This window comes from Schistocerca nitens, chromosome 4 (assembly GCF_023898315.1).
Source record: "Schistocerca nitens isolate TAMUIC-IGC-003100 chromosome 4, iqSchNite1.1, whole genome shotgun sequence".
In the NCBI taxonomy this organism is placed as follows: Eukaryota; Metazoa; Arthropoda; class Insecta; order Orthoptera; family Acrididae; genus Schistocerca; species Schistocerca nitens.
In genome coordinates, this window is record NC_064617.1 from 878,818,890 (window position 1) to 878,843,411 (window position 24,522).

The 24,522-nt window shown below is 39.2% G+C and overlaps 1 protein-coding gene across 2 annotated transcripts in view; it reads right to left on the reverse strand.

Annotated features, from left to right (window-relative positions):
• Positions 1–1,471: 1,471 nt before the first annotated feature.
• LOC126253389 (uncharacterized) overlaps positions 1,472–24,522 on the reverse strand; it is a 65,709-nt gene continuing 42,658 nt past the window's right edge. For both annotated transcript variants that reach the window (XM_049954683.1, XM_049954684.1), the window contains exon 6: positions 1,472–2,848. In XM_049954683.1, coding sequence (XP_049810640.1) covers positions 2,622–2,848 — 227 coding nt within the window. In that variant the 3' untranslated portion in view covers positions 1,472–2,621. The remainder of the gene's footprint in view (positions 2,849–24,522) is intronic.

The window sequence follows — 24,522 nt, forward strand, 5'->3', positions numbered from 1 at the left end:
ATTGTGGGCAGAGTCCACATCTGCCCCTGGAAATGTCTTACAATTTAAAACCTGATTCCTAAATCTCTGTCTTACCATTATATAATCTATCTGAAACCTTCTAGTATCTCCAGGGTTCTTCCATGTATACAACCTTCTTTCATGATTCTTGAACCAAGTGTTAGCTATGATTAAGTTATGCTCTGTGCAAAATTCTACCAGGCGGCTTCCTCTTTCATTTCTCTCCCCCAATCCATACTCACCTACTACGTTTCCTTCTCTCCCTTTTCCTATTACCGAATTCCAGTCACCCATGACTATTAAATTTTCGTCTCCCTTCACTATCTCAATAATTTCTTTTATTTCATCATACGTTTCATCAATTTCTTCGTCATCTGCAGAGCTAGTTGGCATATAAACTTGTACTACTGTAGTAGGCGTGGGCTTCGTGTCTATCTTGGCCACAATAATGCGTTCACTATGCTGTTTGTAGTAGCTTACCCGCGTTCCTATTTTTTTATTCATTATTAAACATACTCCTGTATTACCCCTATTTGACTTTGTATTTATAACCCTGTATTCATCTGACCAAAAGTCTTGTTCCTCCAGCCACCGAACTTCACTAATTCCAACTATATCTAACTTTAACCTATCCATTTCCCTTTTTAAATTTTCTAACCTACCTGCCTGATTAAGGTATCTGACATTACACGCTCCGATCCGTAGAACGCCAGTTTTCTTTCTCCTGATACAACGTCCTATTGAGTAGTCCCCGCCCAGAGATCCGAATGGGGGACTATTTTACCTTCGGAATATTTTACCCAAGAGGACGCCATCATCATTAACCATACAGTAAAGCTGCATGCCCTTGGGAAAAATTATGCCTGCAGTTTCCCCTTGCTTTCAACCGTTGGCAGTACCAGCACAGTTAGTGTTACAAGGCCAGGTCAGTCAATCATCCAGACTGTTGCCCCTGCAACTACTGAAAAGGCTGCTGCCCCTCTTCAGGAACCACACGTTTGTCTGGCCTCTCAACAGATACCCCTCTGTTGTGGTTGCACCTACAGTATGGCTATCTGTATCGCTGAGGCACGCAAGCCTCCCCACCAACAGCAAGGTCCATGGTTCAGAAGAGTCATAATAATTGCCCGAAAAATGGAAGTAACAGCCAGATATACATTCAGATTCATAGTCCGTCTCTTCTGTGATCAACCAACAAGCTAAGTTTCCTGTATGGTGTACTAATAAGCCAATATTTATTACTAGCTTAGTTCTGTCTACATTATGGATCCAGGAAGCAGGTTTCAAAATTACTGTGTATGACATGACACCATTAAATTTCATTAAAATTGTTTTATGGTCTCAAAGCCACAAAAAGCAATGCAGTAGGCTTCAGCAAACATACTACACATATATCTGACAGAAAGTGACATCAAACTGTACTCTCACAACACATAATTCCAAAACTGAGAATGGATGTAGACAGCAGGAATATCTGCAACTTCTCCTTTACTTTACATAAATGTCATGTAGAAAGGGCAGAGAGCATTTAAAATCCAAAAACAATTAATTATAAAATAAATATAACAGGCACAACAAAGACACTGGAGATGTACTAAAGTACATGTTCACAGCACATAATTTTGCTCTCAACAAATTACGCACGAAGTTAATTAACAGTTTTTCTTTTTTATTACATGGCTTATCTTGAAAGTAATGGATTACTTTGAAATGGAGCAGCATCAAAAAAACAACTCCGAAATACACTTACAATTCTTAACACTTAACAATTTGGGTATAACCTGTAGTTCTTTTGTTCCCTCAATGAGAACTATTTGGTAGTAACAATATTTGATGCCCTATATAACTGCAAGCAATGATTTAGAATATATACATAATTTTATATAATTTTGCAAGTGAAAACATTTGTTAACATCTTATATTCTAGTGATAATCATATCTCATTACCTCCATTTAATAAAACACATTTCTGACCAGAACATAATTTTGCAGGAACTACAGCCACATCAAATAATAGCATTCTTTAACCACATCTTAAGATGTCACACAGGTGTAATATAAATTTAAAGTTTACAAAATGCAAGAATGCAGCTAGAAATAGACTCATCATTTGAACACATATAATTAATCTGAAATTTTGACTGTATCATGGTTTATAACATTAATTACAATTTATTCTTGGGAATATATCGTTTAACTTTATCCTATTATGTGCAGAGGAGACATTTCTGCTTTGACATAATTTTTCAGGGTGTGTGAGCAATTACAGAAAAAATGTTCAGGTGATATGCAGTAAATATATACCTGCAAATTAGTCTTTTATCATATTAATACTTCAAGTACAGACATCAACTCCTGCTGATGTTCTCTTCAGTCTTTTAAAGCAATATATTGTTTACACATAATGTGGACCCCTTCAATAAGATGCGTCACAGAAGGACATTGCAACTTAAACGGCAAAGATGTGGCACATGCTTACGACCACTGGGTTCAATACAAACTTTGTGCTGATCACAATGTGTAATTTTTTATATGATTAAAAGTGTAGCAACAAAGGACAAGGCAGTAGAGCAGCCACAAATGTGGAGGAAATTCTCGATAATTGTGTCTGTTTCATCTCCTTATGCACCAGACATTGTATCTGTAGTGTTTGAATCTGCAACACTTACTTCAGTGTCTAGTGTGGCTTTTCTAAAGAAAATGTCATGCCCTTGATAGATGTAGCACGATTCATCAAAGTGGAAATGAAGCCCTAAAACAATGTTGAAAGCTGATCCGTCATACCGATGGCAGCCCGTGTAACGGTACTGAGGCTTCTTGTTGAACCGGCAGCCTGCCGACTGCGCTCCTGAAACAACAACAAAAAAGTTTTGTGCTGCAACTGGTTGACAAACCCTGCTTGTAGTACTGCTTGTCAAAACTGCAACAATATGAAGTAAACGGAAGGCAGTATCAAACTTATGCGGAATACTAAATAGGATATGACACGTGTAAGATTAAAATTACAGACAAATAGCAGTTTGTGTGTGTGTGTGTGTGTGTGTGTGTGTGTGTGTGAGAGAGAGAGAGAGAGAGAGAGAGAGAGAGAGAGAGAGGAAGGGCGGGGAAAGGTCTAAACCTGCTGTCCAAAATGATTTAGTACAAAGTGTGTTTGGTACGGTTTGTAGTGTTGAGTAATTTAAAAATCATAGTGTCCAACCAGATTGTAAACTACTGGCAGTCTCATGCCACTGTTTCAGGATTGCCAGAAGTTTCCTCAAGTGAAATTCCCTGATTTCCAGACAAGCCTTAGAATTTTTCCCTAACAAATTTTGAGATCTCAAGGGTAAGTCTTTGCAGCTGCAAATGGTATGTGTGTTTCATTAAGACCCCTGATGTTATTTTAATCCAATAAAAAGAAACACATTTGGTGACAAAAATACACACTTCCTTGGAGTTGCAAGACAGACTTAAAATATTCCAGAAACATTTCAGAAATAACATCAGAAAAATGTAGGCCTCTTGAAAGAAGTGTATTAGGTGGGGAAGAATTGTGTAAATCAACACTATAGGTGACGCAAATAAAATCCGGTTCTACTATGTTCGTTATTGTTGGTTATTAACCACTGCGTTATATCTATTATTTTACAGGTGTCTTGTGATTTTTCTTTAGAGAAATATATGAGTATATAGTGTACAAATTGCCAACATCCATACTTTCTAACACACAAACTACTTTTTATGTGCCAAAATGTACTACAACAAATAAAATGTCTATAAAACACCACACTGTACAATGTACTTGTGGTGAGACAGTCATAATTCCTGAAATCCATTGGCCGTGGCCTCTGTCATGCCGAGGAGCACCGCAGTCCTGGGTCCTTGTATAAACCATGAAAATCCGCTGGGATTATTTCATACACAAACAGACCTGGCCTGCGGGCATATCGGTGAGACTAGATCTGACAGGCAGGGCCTAAACATTAGTGGGAACTGAGTGGCTTCAGATTGGTACGCCTGATCCATTACAGATACCCACAGAAATGGACTGCAGTTTTGGCCTATCGCAAAAATCCAGTCGTGTGGCCCACTATTCACGAGCCGCAGACAGCATAGCGGTGAAATTAGGCCACGGTGATCAATCCGTGCAACAAACTTGCACAAATACTCTGAGAATCAATAATAATGAGGATAGGTAGCAACTCACTGTAAAGATGATTGCTAAGCCACAGACAGGCACATAGAAAAGACAATCACATTCTCACAATTAAATTATCAGTCATAGCTTTTTTCATAAAACGAGAGCACACACACAGTCACATAATCACTCTCATACAACTCGTGCACTCACGACCACTGTCTCTGGCCACTGTGTCTAATCTCAGAATCAGATCCAAGCAAATCACTCTTCGTGCCTCCTGCCCCTCATCAGCAGCTGCTAGGCTAGTGGCAAGACATGGTGGCAGCACTGACTGCAAGCTGGGGGGAGTGGTAGGAAGGGGAAAAGCATGTACTCAGTTGCATCCAAGCAGCGACGATGCACGACACCTCAGCAAACAACCATTTCATCCACTGAGACACAAAAATGAGATTTCTCCAGCCCCCCCCCAAAAAAAATAAATAAATTCCCTGATGTGATTGAAAGTTCCTGATACTCCCTGATTTCCAGAACCTGTGGCAACCCTGTATTTACAGCAGTTTGACTCCCTTTGATGCTCTTTCATTCGTCAGAGCCTGCATTGGTATTCTGTGAATGTAAATTCTCTTGGCCTTTTCCAGCTTTGGTGGATGTGATGGCCACGGATGCTCTAATGAACTGAGTGCTGAACCCCAAGAGGTTAATTAAACTGAAACTGCCATTCCTGTTTATAGGTTTTCTGAGGCAGTGCTCAATGAGAGGTGATATGCTTGGTTTTTTCAGTCATGTATGTCACTGATGCTCCTAGCATCTCTCCTCAACTGTTCCAATAGTCTGCCACACATATCTTTCCAGCTCTTGTGCGAGCATATGGTAGGTAAGCAATTTTTGGCTTCTCTTCCTCGATCTCAGTCTCTGCTATTACCTCAGGCGTTCTTGATTCTGACTGCTTCACTTGTTCAATTTGATGACACAAGTACCCACTCCTTTTGAACAATATTCGTAAGTGTTGCAATTCTTTCGGGAGGCTCCCCATATCTGAAAATGGTCAAGCTCTATTAGTACAGAGCACCAAATTTCTTTGTAACAGATGGTGATGACTCGATGCGTGAAGATAGAGGTCAGTGTGCGTAGGTTTTCTATATACACAGTGACCCAGGGATTTGCCCATTCTTCTCTTACCTAACATGTAAAGTGCAAGATCTGAAAAAGAACTCCACTACAAACAGCGGCATGAGACCAACAACAGTTCACAATCTGTTTGCTGCCCAGGCAGCAAGTACTCGAAACAGCAAGCTCACAGTACCTGAAGAAGGAAGCTCAGTCAGTTGCCAAAGTATTGTGCAGAAAATCAAAACAACTCAGGAGAACACCTGGAAGGACACTATTAATCAATGGTGCAGAGAAAACTTAAGGATCCACCACTTCGCTCTACAGGTAGATGTTGTTCCAGAACACACGAGTTGGATAAGCTCCACCAAAAAAATGGCTGACTTCTCAGTATGTTGACCTTCCTAACAAGGTGTCAAGATGAACAAGTTGTACCTATGTTGGTTAAAGTCAAACATCACGTTAACATGCCAGTGGCAAATAGGATTATACACTATGCAAGCCTGGCTATTGCGCGAGAGAAAATTCATGACACCCGACAAATGCTAGATGTTACTTCTGAAGAGCTTCTTCACCTTCACCTTTACATGTTGACTCAACACTGCACATTCTTGGGAATGCAGTTGGAAACATCTGCATGCCAGGAAGCAAAATTCAATCACTTGTGCAAAAAGCCAAGACAAGATCCAAAGAGCCATACTGTAATTAATCTCACTGACAAACATTTGGACAAGGAAACAATGATGATCCTTGTTAAAGGCCTAATTTTGCACCCACTCCAAAATATCAGACAAGTGCAAATAGGACTTGCACTCTGAGTGTTCCATACAAACTTAATTGTGTATACAGATGATGATAATAATAATAATAATAATAATAATAATAATAATAATAATAACAATAATAATAATTTTGTGTAATTTTGTGTGGCTCACAGGCCTGCTGCAAATCTTTCTACAGGGTGCCACTTCGGCGACTTGCTTGTCCCTAACCTACTGCGAAAAGGGGGCCTAAAATTTAGCACGGAATCTGAAGCAAGTGTTGTTTCTGGCAACTCCTTGCATCATTGAGAAAAGAAGGCTAGGTTAAAATGAAGAAAGATGTCAGCAGTTAGACTGAGGTTCGATCCCGTGATAGACCACCAGTTTCTGATGGGTGAGCTTGTGAGTATCAAAATATGTGACATACACAAATGGCTGTACCTTTTGATTGCATTGACTTTGAAGCTTGAATTATTTACACTGCCCCAATGGATAGTAGAGATTGATTTAGAAGCTTAATTTTTTTACACAGCCAAGTGAGAGTACACCTTAGTATGTGACATCAATTTTAACTTGATACCTCTTTCCCTTCCTAAGGAAATGTCACACTGACTAAGTGATCCTATAAGGGTTCCGTTTTTACCAATTCAGATACAGAACCCAAAAATGCTATCAATATCAGATTATATTCACTCCATGGAACATGTTGTACGAGGTCATTCAATAAGTCATTAGAAAATCCAAGTGATTGTGGTCATAATATCAAAACAGTTTGCTGGTAGTAAACGTCAACTGTTGCTAGAGGGGTGGTAAAGGTGCAGCCTTATCCATCACATGGTTTCATTGTCCCAGTAGACGAAGCAACAAGCTTGTGTTTATTGTGCGACATGGAAAATAGTGAGTTTCAAGCCGTGATTGAACACTTCTATTAAAAGGCTTAATGCCAAAAACAAATCAAAGCTGAGTTAGATGAAGTTCATGGCACCTCTGCTCCAGTATTTGCAACTGTTTACAATTGGGTAAATGAGTTGGATTGTGGCCTTACATGCACAAAAGATGAACCGTGTTCAGGTATCTGGTGGAATTGACCACCCTCAAAATGATTGACAAATTACGTGATGTGGTTTAGAGTGACTGACAAATCAAAGTCTGAGAAGTAGTTTAACTCACAGGCACATTGCAAGAGACACTGTTTCAATTTTGCACAAAAAAATGGGTGTGAAAAAAATCTCGGCCACATTTGCTTTCAGCAGAGAATAAAGGCATTCGTGTGATCAACGGTGAGGCTGTTTGGGAACTTTTCCATCGAAATGCTGCTGTGGTTCTGGCACCTGATGCACAGCTGTGGATGAAACACGGATACACAACTATACTACAGAGATTAAGGAACAACCAAAACAGTGGGGTTCTGAAAGCAAACAGGCTCCAAAAAAGGCAAATATGGTGAAATTGGCTGCACTGTGATGGCCACAGTTTTTTGGGATGCACATGGAATCACCTACATCAATTACTTGATGAGTGGACAAACGCTAACTGGGCATTATTATGCATCATTAACGTACTGGTTGAGCGAACATATCACAGAAATTATCCTCACTGGAAAAAGGAAAGGTCACAGTGCACGGGTACACACCTGTGCAGTTTCGATGGCCAAAATTATGGAATAAAAGACTGAATTATTGCAACAGCCACCGTATTCACTGGAATTGATGCCCAGTGATTTCTTTGTGTTTTCAAACTTGAAAAAATGACCTAATTGTCAACTGTTCACAGTGAACAAGGATGTCATTGCCTAAACAGTTATCTATTTCAAAAATCTTCTGAAATCCTAATTTCTGAATGGTTTAAAAGTTGGAGCAACACTTGGAAAAGTGTACACAGTTAAAAGGGGATTATGTTAAGAAAGTACAATTCCTGACAATCCGTTTTTCTATCTTTTTCTAAGGACTTAATGAACAACCCTCCTAGATTCTCTCCCACCGGAAGCAGCAGAAGAGGTTCCGACCAAACCTTCGCGTTCAACCATCTCCAAGGGAGAAAGAGTAGTACTGAGAAATCTGTAGGAGGACAATAAAACTGCAGTTACACCAGCCGACAAGGACAATGTTACGGTCCTAATGTCAAGTGTGGACTCAATAAAAACATTTTAAATCTTTTGAATAACATTGCATACAGTCATATAGATGTGGCCCAACAGATAAAGGCGAAAGGGAGATCACGAGTCTTCTCAGTAAGTCAGGCTTGCCACATAACATCATTAAGGGTCTTAAAACATCTGCAGCATCACTAAGGCACAAAAGGAAAGAATTTCTCTAAGATCAATAGTTAGTCATGTTGGCACACCTACAAACCGGATGGCAAAATACCTAAAACACATTCTCAGCGAATATGTGGGGAAGTATGAACATAATATCTGCAACTCCACTGACTGTGTACCACCTAAGTCAATTGCATCTCCAAGATAAAGATATTATGGTCAGTTTCGATAGTCTTCCCATTTACCGTATTTACTCGAATCTAAGCCGCACTCGATTCTAAGCCGCATCTGAAAAATGAGAGTCGAAATCAAGGGAAAAAAAATTTCCCGAATCTAAGCCGCACCTGAAATTTGAGACTCGAAATTCAAGGGGAGAGTAAAGTTATAGGCTGCATCTCCAAATCGAAACAAAGTTCGTCCATTGTAATATGAGACACAATTTCGGTCGAATGAATGACGATACAGCTACAGTAGTTTGGTTCGAGTCATAAGCTTAGCAGTTAAGCTTTACCAGGTAGCCATTGATATGCGTCAGGTGCTCCGTCCGTATTTATACGGGTACCCTTCCTTTTCCACGTGCTTAGTTTGGTTTGAATTGATTGCTTATTTTTCTTTGATCTGATAAGTGCAGTTTTCTTTGTTATGGGTGTTTACGTCACTCTAAGCTGAAAATGCATTACTGTACTGCGTCATGCATTGTTTGTCACATTCTGATAGTGCGTGTTTACTTACACTGCTCCTTTCTTTGATAATGATCATCAAGAACTAAATAATAGACTGCGTTATGATAGTTGATGTTCTGAACGAGAGTTCAGCAAAAAGTTTTCTCCGTTTGAAAATATTTGCAGGCGCCTCTTTAGTACATTACATTCCACACAGAAATTAGAGTCATCTTAGATTTAAAAATCTAGTCCATTGCCGTGCTTCATTTCTGACTGTATCATTATTAAGCATAAGAATAATACGAATATAAACATGACATGATATATATATTCTTCCGCGTTTGCTGTTGTCTCACTCTAGTTTCGTAGTTTATTAGGCAGACAGGATTTAAATGAGATAGCAGCAAACATGAAACAATACATGGCAAAAGGTTTATATTCGTATTATCCTTATGGTGTCGCGAATAGTGCATGTGATTCACAATTTATAAAAGTTCCTATTTGCAACCATCTCTTCTCACAGATAGGAAGAAATTCAGAATGTAGAGTTGGCCATATTGACAAACATCCCAGTCTTGCCAGTCGGATTTTCGTAGTACATTGAAATGCTGCTACATTTCGAAGATGAACAATACGGAATCTGTATTTACTTCATTGGATAATGTATGAAAATGCAGTGGTCGAAACTTGGGGCGGAGAAAAAAGCTCATCTTCCACCTTTTTTTTAATTTATTTACTGACACAGAGGTTTTGGCGCCAGTATTTTATCTTTGTGCCTACAAAGCATTCCTGTGTAGCGCTACATATAATCAATGGCAGAAGTAAGTTGTGGCGGCACCCACCAACATTTTTCAGAACTTCCGCTTGCTTTGCACTCGATTCTAAGCAGCAGGCAGGTTTTTGGATTACAAAAACCGAAAAAAAAGTGCGGCTTAGATTCGAGTAAATACGGTATATGAGAGTTTCACTTTTTGATTACTTGGAACTGATCGTGAGAATGTTTGACGACTGTTATACAAAACTTTTCAGTCACATTTTTACATCTAGTTATTTCCTATTTGACAGAAAATTCTATGAACTAACCACTGGCTTGGCAACGAGTAGTTTGTTACCACCCACCATGGTTAACTTATACATGGAACACTTTGAAGAAAAGGCACTGGAATCCACTTAGTTAAAACAACATTGCTATGTGGCAGACATGATCATAGTGTGGCCACACGAGTGGAAAAGCTTCAAGAGTTTCAGAAAATTTAAACTCCATCTACCAAAATGTAAACTTCACACTTGAACTTGAGAAAGAACGCCAACTACATTTCCTCAACGTGTTAGTTAAGAGAAGAAAGGACAGATCCCTGGGTCACAGTGTATGTATAAAACTTACACACACTGACTTTTATCTCCACAGCGCCAGCAGTCACCCTCTGTCAGAGAGAAACTCAGTGCTAATGACTCTGGTCGCAGAGCTTGAACACTTTTCAGATAAGGAGAACCTTACCCAAGAATTACAACACCTAAGACTTATGTTCTGAAGGAATGCATACTCATATCATCAAACTGAACAGGCAGTGAAGTCAAAATCAAGAACTTCTGAGGAAGAGGTTGAGGTTGAGACAGATACCAAGGAAGAGATGCTAAAAATTGTTTATCTACATTATGCTTGCCCCATGCCTGGAAAGATCAGCAGCCTCTTACAGAAACATGGCATCCAGTGCATTTTGCTTCCTTCAACTAAGATAAAAAATATTCATTGTAATGTTAGATACAATCTATGTCTCCAAAAGCCAGGTGTGTGTGTATTCCATGTGAATGTGGCATGTCTTACATAAGGCAGACTATAAGGACAGTCGAGGAGGGAAACAAGGAACATCAGCGACCATACCAAGCAAATCAGACACATCATAATTAAGTGGCCTATCACAATAAAGAAAATAGAAATTCTAATAAATAACACTTTGGCTCAGGAACTTACTTTATTAAAATCTAACCAGTCATCACATTCACTAGTCTGAAAACACTGGGAGAAGTTGTGTTTCAAGAAATATATCAGTGCAAGCTCTGAAAAACAAAGGAGCATCACAGGGCATGGCAGGTGTCGGGAATCGTACTCTGCTACAAACAGCAGCATGAGTGTAACAGTAGATCACAGTCTGGTTGGAGTTCAGGCAGCGAGTATACATAACAGCAAAACTCGCAGCACCTGAAGGAGCTGGCTGGATCAGCTGTTAAAATATTGTGCGTAAAATGGAAACCACAACTTGGCAGAACATCCAGAAGCACATTATTAACCAATCGTGCTCAGAAAATCTGAGATTGCAGTTTAAAAACAACTTTGGCCCTTTCATTAGTCATTCTTTATATAAGATTTCTGCAAGTTTACATACTTTCTCTAAAAATGTACAACTTGTTGTATGTTTGACTCTGAAAAATGGTTCTCACTGCAGCAGCCAACTCATCACTTCTCATGAAGTGTTGTACTCACAGTGATTCCTTCAGTTTCGAAAAGAGGAAGTGATCTATGGTTGCTAGACCCAGTGAACAGGTTGAATGTGGTGAGATATCAAAGTCTACATGTGAACAAGCGTTACCGTTCCTTGAGTAGTACGAGCGGGTGTATTGATATGCAAGTGTTGCACACTCTTTGCAACCATTATGCTTAATCTCTAGTCAGAGGATTTCAGTAATACTGTAACATGATGACCTGTACCTTTATTATATAGTATGTGACGGTAACTCTTCAACAACCTAAATGGCAGAAGACATAACCTTCTTCGAAAAAATGGCTGTTTCTTTTCCTTCTTCATTGGAGCAAAATCTGAATGTTTCCACTGTATGCTACTTTCATTCATTTCTGAAAGTATATCTGCCTGAAAACTTCTTCTATATCAAAGAAGAAAGTGTGTGTTTGTGTGTTTTATGAGAAAGAGAGATATTGCAAATAGTTAAGTACGTAGTTCGGTTAAAATTAGTTGCAACTTTTGATGCTTGCCTCACCAGAGAGCACATGACGCCGCTGCCCAGGTAACACCAATGGCGAGCCAGCTTTACGCTGCGAGCAGTTTGGTGGGTAAAGCAGCCCTGTTGCCACACTGTGGATAAACACTACAATGTCATGCTGAGCATTAGATGCACCTACACATATTAGCTCTTGTTGTAAAGTGATATTTTCTGGTGCTGAAATGTTCTGCAGTAATCACGTATTGAACTAGTGTTTTGTGTTTGCGTCACATTAATATAAAACAGTGCAGCACATCTGAATAAAAGTGGTCGTCCAAGAACCCGTACACTGGGTGTGAAGATAATTTTGTTCTGCATAATATTCCTCCGAATTCGACAATTGTAATGAGCAATGCGCCATACTAAGTCCGATGTGATAGATAAAGCTTCAACAATGCATGGAGAAAAGCAAATATTTTGTACTGGGTGCAAAGAAATGCTCTGTTAACATGATCATAACTTGTGTAGGGCAGAGTTAACAGAACTTTTGTACAAGCTAAAATCTCTACACTGCTAGGTCGACAAACTGGCTGATGCTAAAGGGCATAGTTTAATCAGGCTTCCTCCATGTCATGCTCATTTAAATCCGACTGAGAATATATGAGCCTAGGTGAAAAGTAAAGTGGCTGAGATATGTATTCATGTTATGCAGTTGAAATTGTGACAGAATCCTAAAACAGTTCTCAGTATCAAAATAAACTTGCAACTTCTTCACTTATACTGTTGCAAAACTCACAGCAAATCTCATTTCACCAGCTATTGATGGTCTTTAAATGTAACATTATTTCACCAAATAAACTGTAGTTGCTTGAATATCATGTAAGATATGGAGGTTTAGCATATCACTCACATGTCAAAATATTCTACTCTTTGCACAGTATCATTTGCCAAAAACTTGTTTCGGTATCTCAGACCGTTTATGAGATACGAGAGATTTATTAATATTTTATTCTGGCTTTTTCACTCCCATGTTTGTTTGTGACAGAGCCCTTTACGTACATTCCATTTTCTCGACACTGGAGAGAGATAGCGATATCCTTCTACGTTTAAAGAATAATTCAATATGTTATCTAAATTTCATACGAAGCTATGTATGATCTAACATGTGACAAATGCAAATTGATGGTTACCCACATTTTTTGCTACAAACTCTAAGAATTTGGCACAGTAGTTTCCCAGATATCGAAATATCACATTAACTATGACCATCAATGAAATGATAGGCAGTTCATCATGAAGCTGATGAATAAAGTTATAACGTTTGTAAGAATCAGAGTTTATTCCCGAATAGTTTCTTTAAAATCATTTGAGAAAGATTATAGATATGCCGGCTTGCTGTTCAGGGAGTCAAGCGAGCTCGACAGGTTCCGCGTTCAGCACCCGCTGGCTACTGCGCTACCCAACATTCACTGCGTACCGAACTGTCAAAAGTCGCAACTACTTTTAAATCCACTATAAATCACTATATTTATCTGTTTACATATAAAAACAGATATCTGAAAAGCTCATGCAAATCTCCAGCATGACGTTATAATTTTTTCTGAGACAGTTTGCTGTAACTGTAAAACTAAACTGTTACACATCCTAGTGAGAGATTGCAATTATGGTACAAGGGACATACAGAAAACTAACCAACTCAACCTGCTCTGAGTTATTATGATGCACTCAACAGCCATTTATTGTGATCAGATAGCTGAAAAACTCATATTCCTTGTCCTTGCACTTTCACAATATTTCCATCTCAGATGCCACGATCCACTCCCTTGAAATGGTCATTACCTAATGAGGGACTTATTGGGTTGGCATTTGTCATGTGAAGGATATTGCCCATTAATTCTGCAATAATGTCAATCTCTCTGACAATTGTCTGGATGGTAATGCGCTTATCAGAAAACGCCTACGCTTCCACCTTTGCACTGATGTGCTGCTTGTTGATGCTATCTGACCATAATGGGATGGCCTCCTACACTTTCTCATAGCGTGACATGCTGTCACACATTGGCCCCACACACATTCAACATTTCCCTCACAGATGCAAAAGACACATCACTGGATACACGGCCACATTACTCACCACAGCAGCCATCTTGTTTCGTTTTGTCACAGCAGCACTGTGTGATGCAAACTGAAGAGAATTGCATGAACAATAGAAAAAGAAATTGCACTTCCAATACATGCACTCAAAATTTCACATCATTTCTAGTCAAATGTACAAGCTTTAGGAAAGGAACTCCCCTTGTACAGCTGCAGCTGGGAAGATTTGCTATTCGCACTTAATAAGGCCCACCCACTGGTGCTGCTATGGTTGGTGAATCTCTTGCAGGTGAAGATATACACTCAATAAATTGGATACTGAAGTCTAAATTCGTGGCAAGGATCAGCGACGGCTGACAACTCAGTAAAACTGCAGAATCTGTGGCACATAGTGTTGCATTCTCTGTGTTGAGGTTCATAGTGGGTAAAGCGAGGTTACTTAAGATGACATGGCAGAATGTGATTCTCCGACGATTTCAAATGCGCTACGAGGTTACAAGCTAACCACCGAGTGGAAAATCGTGCCAAATTGCAAAAGAACTGCTAAGAATAGGTGAGAATCCTGACTGTAAAGAATACTGCTGCCCAGTTCAGTTGCAGCAATTTTAAGTGTGTTATCAAGACACAAGTTATCCACCAACTCTGAAACCGAGCCACATTGTGAATAAAATGGTGCACAACATACCACTTGATAAAATCTCTCTGCAAGCAAAAGTTACGGCATTTGTACACAAAAAATATCCCATATACCCAAATTACTGCCTGTGAGATCTGTAAGAGGGCGAATACATATTTAAGTAGCTAATCAGCTTTCAAATCCATAACAAGCTCAATAAAAGTTAACCCGCTGCTAGGCACATTGTAAAAGAAAATGAACACATCTGTATTTTCCAGTGAAAAGTGTAATTAGCAGCAGTTTGTGTTGGGTACCATTTATCATTCTGCCACTGACTACTACCAAAACGAGTAGAGCTGACACCGACAGCACCAGCTACAGGCAAGTGCTTTCGATACAATTTAGCCTGCCATTTAACACAGCAGTCTTCCACCCTTCTTTCTCACTAATGCATTCAACTGTCAATAAGATGCTTGAACTGCCTCATAGAAAACATACCATGTCATGCATATGTGGCAGCTTGGTGCAGTCATCTACAGGAGATTCTGTTAACTCTTAAAATATGTATCCTTAGTCCATTAAATTTCGGGCATGCAGTCAAGCCAACGAAATTTCTTTCACTGACATTTCATCCAAGCATCAGTCTGGCCATCCTCAGAGTGAGTCAGAAGACTGACGACAAGAAGCCAAGCGCGGCTTTATATGCTCCACTGCGGCGGTACATGCCCGTGTGTTACAGACCCTGGTCGGCAGCAAAGAGATACTCTTACAAATGTGCTGCCTGTGGCGAAGGTGTACAGACGTTCGATTCACTTATCGATGTATGTTCGGCGGTGATGAAACCATGACAACCTCTCTGCATGTCCAAATTAAAACCATTATTTCTATTCATTAAATTATTGGCTAATCTAATCTCTATAGCTTCCTTGAAGACAGAATCCGAAAAAGGAGAGGCGGATTTTAGAATATTCACATAACTGTAGTTCATGGAATGCCCAGTATCAATACAATGTTTGGCCACAGTTGACTTGTCTGGATGTGACAAGTGTTTGTATCTCCGCTGTTCCACACATCTCTCATGAACTGTGCCTGTTGTTTGACCTATGTATGACTTCTCACAATTTCCACAAGGAATCTGATACACACCCACTTTACAAAGCAATAAATCCTCCTTTACAGAGCCGAGTAAAGCTGCAGTCTTCGTGGGAAGCCAGAAGAGCACCTTAACACAGTGTTTCTCGAGAATATGGCCTATCTTCGAGGAGAGAGCACCTACATAGAGCAAAAGTGCACTTGTTCTGAAGAAATTACTATCTTCTTCCCATCACATACCTGCATTCTAGGTTTTACATTGAATGCTCTATGAATTACTTGTGGAGAAAATCCATTTGCTCTTGAGGTATGTGAGATCTTCTTGCAAATTATCTTTATCGGATATACAGTGTGCCCTATGAACTAAGGTCTGAAGGGTGATGACAGTTACTGGTATGTAGATATAGATTTTTATTTGTAGACTAGCTATACCCGGCGAACTTCGTTCCACCTCTGAAAATCTTTATATGTTACAGCTGACCCGGCAAATGTTGTTTTGCCATATAAATTATCTCTAATCTATAAGAATAATGCATACGTGTAACATAATGTATACCTGGCGAACTTCGTTCCGCCTCTGAAAATCTTTATATGTTATAGCTGACCCGGCAGACGTTGTTTTGACATATAAATTATCTATAGTATATAATAATAATGTATACATGTAACACAATAGTTGTTGTTGGGGGGAGCTCATGACACAAACAATGATAATGACGAAAACTGTGTAGGGAGTGAGAAAAGGCTTAGGGGGAAATCCGGCGTTATCGGCCACTATTAGTTCTAGCGTTTCTATGGTAGACCACGCGGATTTAACAATTGCAGCCAATACACGGCTCATCCATGAGCATACAAACATAGCGGCAATTTCGTGTTGAAACTAATTCGCCAGCATTATGATTAAGGCCAAGCGCACACGCATCGATTTTTATCTTAAGTAAAAATATTGTACAATTAAATTCTTTTAGAGGAACAAAGGAGAGCTTAGGAACTTCTTTGTTCCACTAAAAGAATTTGATTGTACAATATATTTCCGTATGATAAAAACTGATGCGTGTGTGCTAGGCCTAAATGTCGGCTTGGCGAATGACGTGTGCTACCTAGTTAAACTTCTCGGTCTAGTTACGTCAATTCAAAGAGGGATATTCTAGCCGCTGCCTTTGGTACATTTTCTTCAATTACCTATCTATTGAATAGTGAAAGACTATCACCGGTAGACACCTGGTGAGGATAACTGATCATGTGATAATTGATCAGTTATCGACTGGGGTTGAAAATTATTAAATTACTAAAATCGCTATTAAAAAAGAGGGGTTGGTGGTAGAAGGGTGAAAATTTAGGTTTGTGTGTATTTTTTAATGCCACATCATGAAAAATAAAAATAAAAAGTTCTGTCCAAAAAATAATAAAAAAATTTTTGGGGTGGACCACCCCATCACTTAGGGGTATGAAAAATAAGATTGCAACCAGTTCTCAGACCTACCAAACATACATGTAAAATTTCATCAGAATCGATTGAGCCATTTCGGAGGAGTATGGCAACTAACACTGTGACACGAGAATTTTATATATAAGGATTTATGACATACGGAATGTCCTAATGTGCCATCAACTTTATACCGAACAACACCATCTGATACTAGCTTGGACAGAATTCAAATGCTCGAGAAATCAATATTATTCATCCATGCCGTGTGGCCGTACTACACATGTATCGTCCACGTACCTTCAGAAGACCGTTGGTTTAAAACTTGCTGAGTCCACTGCCTTGCCCTCGAAGTCTTCCATGAATAAATTAGCTACCAGAGGGGAGAGGGGGCTTCCCATAGCAACTCCATCAATCTGCTCATAAAATTCACCATTAAAATGAAAATAAAGTGACATGTTGAAATAAGGCCGTGACGTTCTTATCAAAATGTTGGCCGATAAGAGATAAAAGAGTCCTTTAAAGGTACTTTGGTATGTAGTGATATCACGTCAAAACTGACGAGCACATCTGTACTATTTAGCCTGACATTGCTGAGTCTCTGAATAAAATCCATAGAATTATGAATGTGGTGACTACATTTTCCTACCTAAGGAAGCTAAATATTTTGCAGAAAAATACATTGGTGAAACAATAGTGCTCGTTATAGGCCTCATAGACAGAGACTCTAGACACTAATCCTTACCCATCTTGTGAACTTCAGGAGTTGATGGCACATTAGGACACACCGTATAACGTAAATCTACACATAGAAATCTATATCTACATGCCGGTAACTGCCTTCACCCTTCACGGAGATTAGGTGTCCTTAAGACCTTAGTGTATAGGGCGCACTGTATATCCGATAAAGATAATTTGCAGGAAGAGCTCATATACACCAAGAGCATTTTTAAAGCAAATGGATTTTCTCCACAACAAATTCATAGAGCATTCAATGTAAAACCTAGAATGCAGGTACGTAATGGGAAGAAGATAGTACTTCCTTCAGATCAAGTGCACTTTTGTCCTGTGTGGGTGCTCTTTCCTCGAAGATAGACCGTATTCTCAAGAAACACTGTGTTAAGGTGATCTTCTGGCCTCCCATGAAGACTGCAGCTTTACTTGGCTCTGTAAAGGAGGATTTATTGTTTTGTAAGGCAGGTGTGTATCAGGCTCCTTGTGGAAATTGTGGGAAGTCATACATAGGTCAAACAACATGCACAGTTCATGAGAGATGAGTAGAACAGCAGAGATACACACGCTTATCACAGCCACACAAGTCAGCTGTGCCCGAACATTGTATTGATACAGGGCATTCCATAAACTACAGTGATGTGAAGATTCTAACATCCACCTCTTCCTTTTCAGATTCTGTCTTCAAGGAAGCTATAGAGATTAGATTAGCTAATAATATAATAAATAGAGATAATGGTTTTAATTTGGACAAAGCATGGAATCCAGCTCTTGGGATAATTCAACTGCAGACAAGTCATCATTATGTCATCACCACCGAACATACATCAATAAGCGAATCGAATGTCCATATGCCTTTGCCACAGGTGGCACATGTGTAAGCGTATCTCTTTGCTGCCCACCAGCATCTGTAACTCGCAGGCACGTATCGCTGTGGTGGAGGATATAAGGCCGCACTAGGCACCTTATCAGTCCTGCGACTCACTCTGAGGATGGCTGGATGATATGCAGCTGAAATATCAGTGAAAGAAATTTTGTTTGCACGTCTGCACGTCTGAAGTTTAATGGACTATTCATTACACCGCGAAAAGTTGAAAATGCACATGTATATCCTTAGTTTCAGAAATTTTATAATTACATATTTTGGACATAATTGTATATCAACTACTGAGTGATAAACCGTTAAATGTTTTCTACTTCTTCTAGCATCTTGTTCATGAAATTAGCTATATCCCTTGGTGATGCTTACCGTATTTACTCGAATTTAAGCCGCACTTTTTTTCCAGTTTTTGTAATCCAAAAAACTGCCTGCGGCTTAGAATCGAGTGCAAAGCAAGCGGAAGTTCTTAAAAATGCCGGTGGGTGCCGCCACAACTTAGTTCTGCTGCCGAATATATGTAGCGCTACACAGGCATGCTTTGTAGGCACAAAGATAAATACTGGCGCCAAAACCTCTGCGTCAGTAAATAAATTTTTTTAAAAAAAGGTGGAAGACAAGCTTTTTTTCTCCGCGCCGAGTTTCGACCACTGCATTTTCATACATTATCCATCGAAGTAAATACAAATTCCGTATTGTTTATCTTCAAAAGTAGCAGCATTTGAATGTACTACAAAAATCCGAATGGCAAGACTGTTTGGGATGTTTGTCAATATGGCCAACTCTACGTTCTGAATTTTTTCCTACCTGTGAGAAGAGATGGTTGCTAATAGGAACTTTTATAAATTGTGAATCACATGCACTATTCTCGTCACCATAAGAATAATACGGACATAAACATTTTGCCATGTACTGTTTCGTGTTTGCTGCTATCTCATTTGAATCCTGTCTGCGTAATAAACCACAAAACTAGAGTGAGACAACAGCAAACACGGAAGAATATACATATCATGTTATGTTTATATTCATATTATTCTTATGCCTAATAGTGATACAGTCAGAAATGAAGCGAGGCAATTGACTAGATTTTTAAATCTAAGATGACTCTAATTTCTGTGCAGAATGTAATGTACTAAAGAGGCGCCTGCAAAGATTTTCAAACGGAGAAAAATTTTCGCTAAACTCTCGTTCAGAACATCTTCCATCATACGCAGTCTATTATTTGGTTCTTGTTGATCATTATCAAAGAAAGCAGCAGTGTAAGTAACAACAAGTAGCAGTCTCTTGCCATTGTTTCGCTAATGAGACGATTCCTCTCTCTCTTTTTTTTTTTTTTTTATTTGTAAGCGGTGGTAGCGCGCACAAAAGCAAGCCATGCCGCGATCGGCGACAGGCTGTAAACACGCAGTATCAGAGTACGACAAACAAAGCATGACACAGTACAGTAAAGCATATTCAGCATAGAGTGACGTAAACACCTATAACAAAGAAAACTGCGCTTATCAGATCAAAGAAAAATAAGCAATCAATTCAAAACAGACGAAGCACGTGAAAAAGGAAGGGTACCCGTATAAATACGGACGGAGCGCCTGACGCATAGCAATGGCTACCTGGTAAAGCTTAACTGCTAAGCTTACGACTCAAACCAAACTACTGTAGCTGTATCGTCATTCATTCGACCTAAATTGTCTCATATTACAGTGGACCAACTTTGTTTCAATTTGGAGATGCGGCCTAAAACTTTTCTCTTCCCTTGAATTTCGAGTCTCAAATTTCAGGTGCGGCTTAGATTCGGGAAATTTTTTTTCCCTTGATTTCGAGTCTCATTTTTCAGGTGCGGCTTAGATTCGAGTGCGGCTTAGACTCGAGTAAATACGGTAACTACTGTGAAGCAGGGACGTTTGATAGGACCACTCTTGTTTTCTATATGTACAACTGATTTGACGGATATAATGAGCACCACTATGCAAATGTTCACTGATGATGCTGTAGTATATTGGAAAGTATCATTGTTGAGTGACTGTCGAAGGGTACAGGATGTCTCAGACAGATTTTTTTATTTTGTGTGGTGAACGACAGCTTGTTCTAAATGTGGAAAAATGTAAGTCAATACAGACGAACAGGAAAAACAATCCTGTAATCTTTGAATACACAATTAGTGGTGTGCTGCTTGAGACAGTCAAACTGATTGAATATCCAAGTGTAGGACCGCAAAGTGATATAAATGGAATGAGCACATAAGGACAGACAAAGGTAAGGTGAATGGTTGACTTTGGTTTATTCGGAGAATTTTAGGGAAGTACAATTCACCTGTGAAGGAGACGGTGTATAGAACAGTAATGTAACCCATTCTTGAGTACTGCTCAATTGTTTTGAATCCCAAACAAGTCAAGTTAGAGCAAGACATCAACACAATTTGGAGGCAAACTGCTACATTTGTAATCAGCAGGTTCAATCATCATGTATTACGGAACTGCTTTGTGAACTCAAATGGGAATTCTGGAGGAAATATGAGTTCTTTCCGTGAAACACTACTGAAAGAATTTGGAGAACAGCATTTGCAGCTGACTGCAAAATGATTCCACTGGCACCAACATACATTTCCTATGAGGACCGCAAAGACAAGATAAGAAAAACTAGGGATCATAAGGAGGCGAACATACTGCTGTTTTTCCCTTGCTCTATTTGCGAGTAGAACAGGGAAGGAAATGACTAACAGTGGCATAAGCTACCCTCTGCCATGCACCTTATGGTGGCTTGCAGAGTATGCACAGGCTGTTCACAAGAAGAAAATAGAATTATGAGGGGGGTGCAGGGAGAAGATGAAGCGAGCTCTGCCCAGCGACTTTCAGCACATAGTCTACCAAGGGTGAAGGACAATCGAAGGGGAGGGAGGAACAATTTATGTTTACATCACGCAGTGCATACTAGCCATCAACTGCTATGAACTGCACTTGTACGGCAGTAAAAACTGAGACAAAGGCATAAAAAAAGCTTACAGGATTCATGAAACCGAAATTGATGGTTTCATGTGGAATAATGGTGTTTGTTGCTACTAATCCCAAATCATTTCCCATAGACAATTCAAAATTAAAAAGAGCCAAAGTAAAACTTGCATTGTGGCAGTAATAGCCATTGCTTTTTCTGCTGTAGTCATGTAATGGATCAAAGGAAATTCTTTTTTGTTTATCACTCATAATTGACTGCCCATCAGGGTAAACATTTGGATTGTGTAACCTCCAAAACTGCACATGTGGTTTCAGAAGACTCCATGCAAGGGAAACAGAACCAGGAATTGCTGCAATCAGTAATGATAATTTTACACACAGAAACAAAGTTACAACTCTGAAGTAATTCAGACACGGGGAGGCTGCTTCAAAGCACTTCCAAACTGAATAATTTGAATTGAAATTTACTTCTTTTTGCCAGATATTTATCGTGGTTTCCCAGAATTATCTTTGTAAGATTTCTGAATTATTTTCACAGTACTGAAGCTTGCTTCTATGTAGGTCAATGTTCGCCCTATCAGCCAAGAGAGAAGGTGGGACAAATCTCTACTTTTGCTCTCTCACTCACAACATTCATTTTCTTGCCCCAATCTATAAAGTACTATCACTTTCCCTACTCTGGTGAGTGGAAAGTGTGTGTAGCACTGCCAGTGATGGCCCAGGAACCACTTTGTCACTCATCAACAGATGTATTAATGTGCAACACAGCACAACACTCACTTCAGAACGACTACATATGCAAGGTTCTGAATTAGATCACTGAGACTGGCAGCAAACAGACAGAAAACATGAGTGGGCTGAAGTCGACTGACCTCTACCGACTTCCGTCAATTTAGATTAGAGAACCCTCATTCTCTTCTTTGTGGACAAACTGGACACTTGTATCTGGGTGTTCTCAAACAGAATGAATCTTTCACTCCGCAATTGTGTGTGTACTGCTTTGAAACTTTTAGAGCTAAGAGGCCACACCAGTCGGTAACAGCACTGTCAGCCAAAGGCAGGGTTCCAGGCTTGAATCCTACATCAGCACTCACAGCACTAACTTTCTACTGAATGCTCCACAAGTGAGAAAACTGGAAAGATTTAAATGCCAGCTCCCCTGTCTCCTATGATGTCCTGTATCCCACATGAAAAATCCATTCATACCCAGTAAAGGAAACAAAGGAAAAATTCGGAGTAGGTATTAAAATTCATGGAGAAGAAGTAAAAACTTTGAGGTTCGGCGATGACATTGTAATTCTGTCAGAGACAGCAAAGGACTTGGAAGAGCAGTTGAACGGAATGGACAGTGTCTTGAAAGGATGATATAAGATGAACATCAACAAAAGCAAAACGAGGATAATGGAATGTAGTCAAATTAAATCGGGTGATGCTGAGGGGATTAGATTAGGAAATGAGACACTTAAAGTAGTAAAGGAGTTTTGCTATTTAGGGAGCAAAATAACTGATGATGGTCGAAATAGAGAGGATATAAAATGCAGACTGGCAATGGCAACGAAAGCGTTCCTGAAGAAGAGAAATTTGTTAACATCGAGTATAGATTTAAGTGTCAGGAAGTCGTTACTGAAAGTATTTGTATGGAGTGTAGCCATGTATGGAAGTCAAACATGGACGATAACCAGTTTGGACAAGAAGAGAATAGAAGCTTTCGAAATGTGGTGCTACAGAAGAATGCTGAAGATAAGATGGGTAGATCACGTAACTAATGAGGAGGTATTGAATAGGATTGGGGAGAAGAGAAGTTTGTGGCACAACTGGACTAGAAGAAGGGATCAGTTGGTAGGACATGTTTTGAGGCATCAAGGGATCACAAATTTAGCATTTGAGGGCAGCGTGGAGGGTAAAAATCGTAGAAGGAGACCAAGAGACGAATACACTAAGCAGATTCAGAAGGATGTAGGTTGCAGTAGGTACTGGGAGATGAAGAAGCTTGCACAGGATAGAGTAGCATGGAGAGCTGCATCAAACCAGTGTGCTAACCACTGCGCCACCTCGCTCGGTGTTAAATAGGAATAAATTCTTGAAATATGTCATGCCTGAAAATCATAACTGGAGCAGTACGTTACTATTTAAATCATTATCAACACAATTGCTGCTTTCAAAAAACATTGTTTATGATGGATGAAATTAATAAGTAAAGAGGATATAACATTCAGACTGGCAACAACTAGAAAATATTTCCTGAAAATGAACAATATGTTGGCCTCTAAAATGAATTTAAGTTTTAGGAAGTGTTTTCTGAAAGTATTTGCCTAAAATGCAACTTATATCATTGTGAAAGGTGAATGCTGAACAGTGCAAACAAAATGAGGACAGCAGCTTTTGAAATGTGGAATTACTGAAGAACGCTGAAGATTGTATCAGTAGACTGTATGATGTAATCAAGCCTGAGACATATCCAGAATTCTTCAACACTGTTGGGTATTGATAATTTCATTGTATAAATTTATATGCTCATATAAAACTGTAACCATTAAAATTCATTATTTCAAACATAATTAGTTATATCTTATATGTTTAGAATAATTTTGAAGATTTAACATAAAAATCTGTAAATTTAAATCTACCAATTTTTGCCAAATAGATCAGTTAATATCTTTGACAATGATGTAAATATCTTTGCTTTAAATGTACTGCTGCTTTGTGGACACTTGGTGGGAAGTTGTGCGGTTATGGAGACAAGCCAGGTTTGTGATGTAGCAGAAAGCAGACATTGTAGCTGAAACTGATAGCTCAAGGAAGCAAATGAGAGTTATATTTTAGTGTTCTAGTATTTGAAGAGTTAAAATACAAATAATCAAAGTGCATTTTTTTTTTTTATTTTGTAAATAGA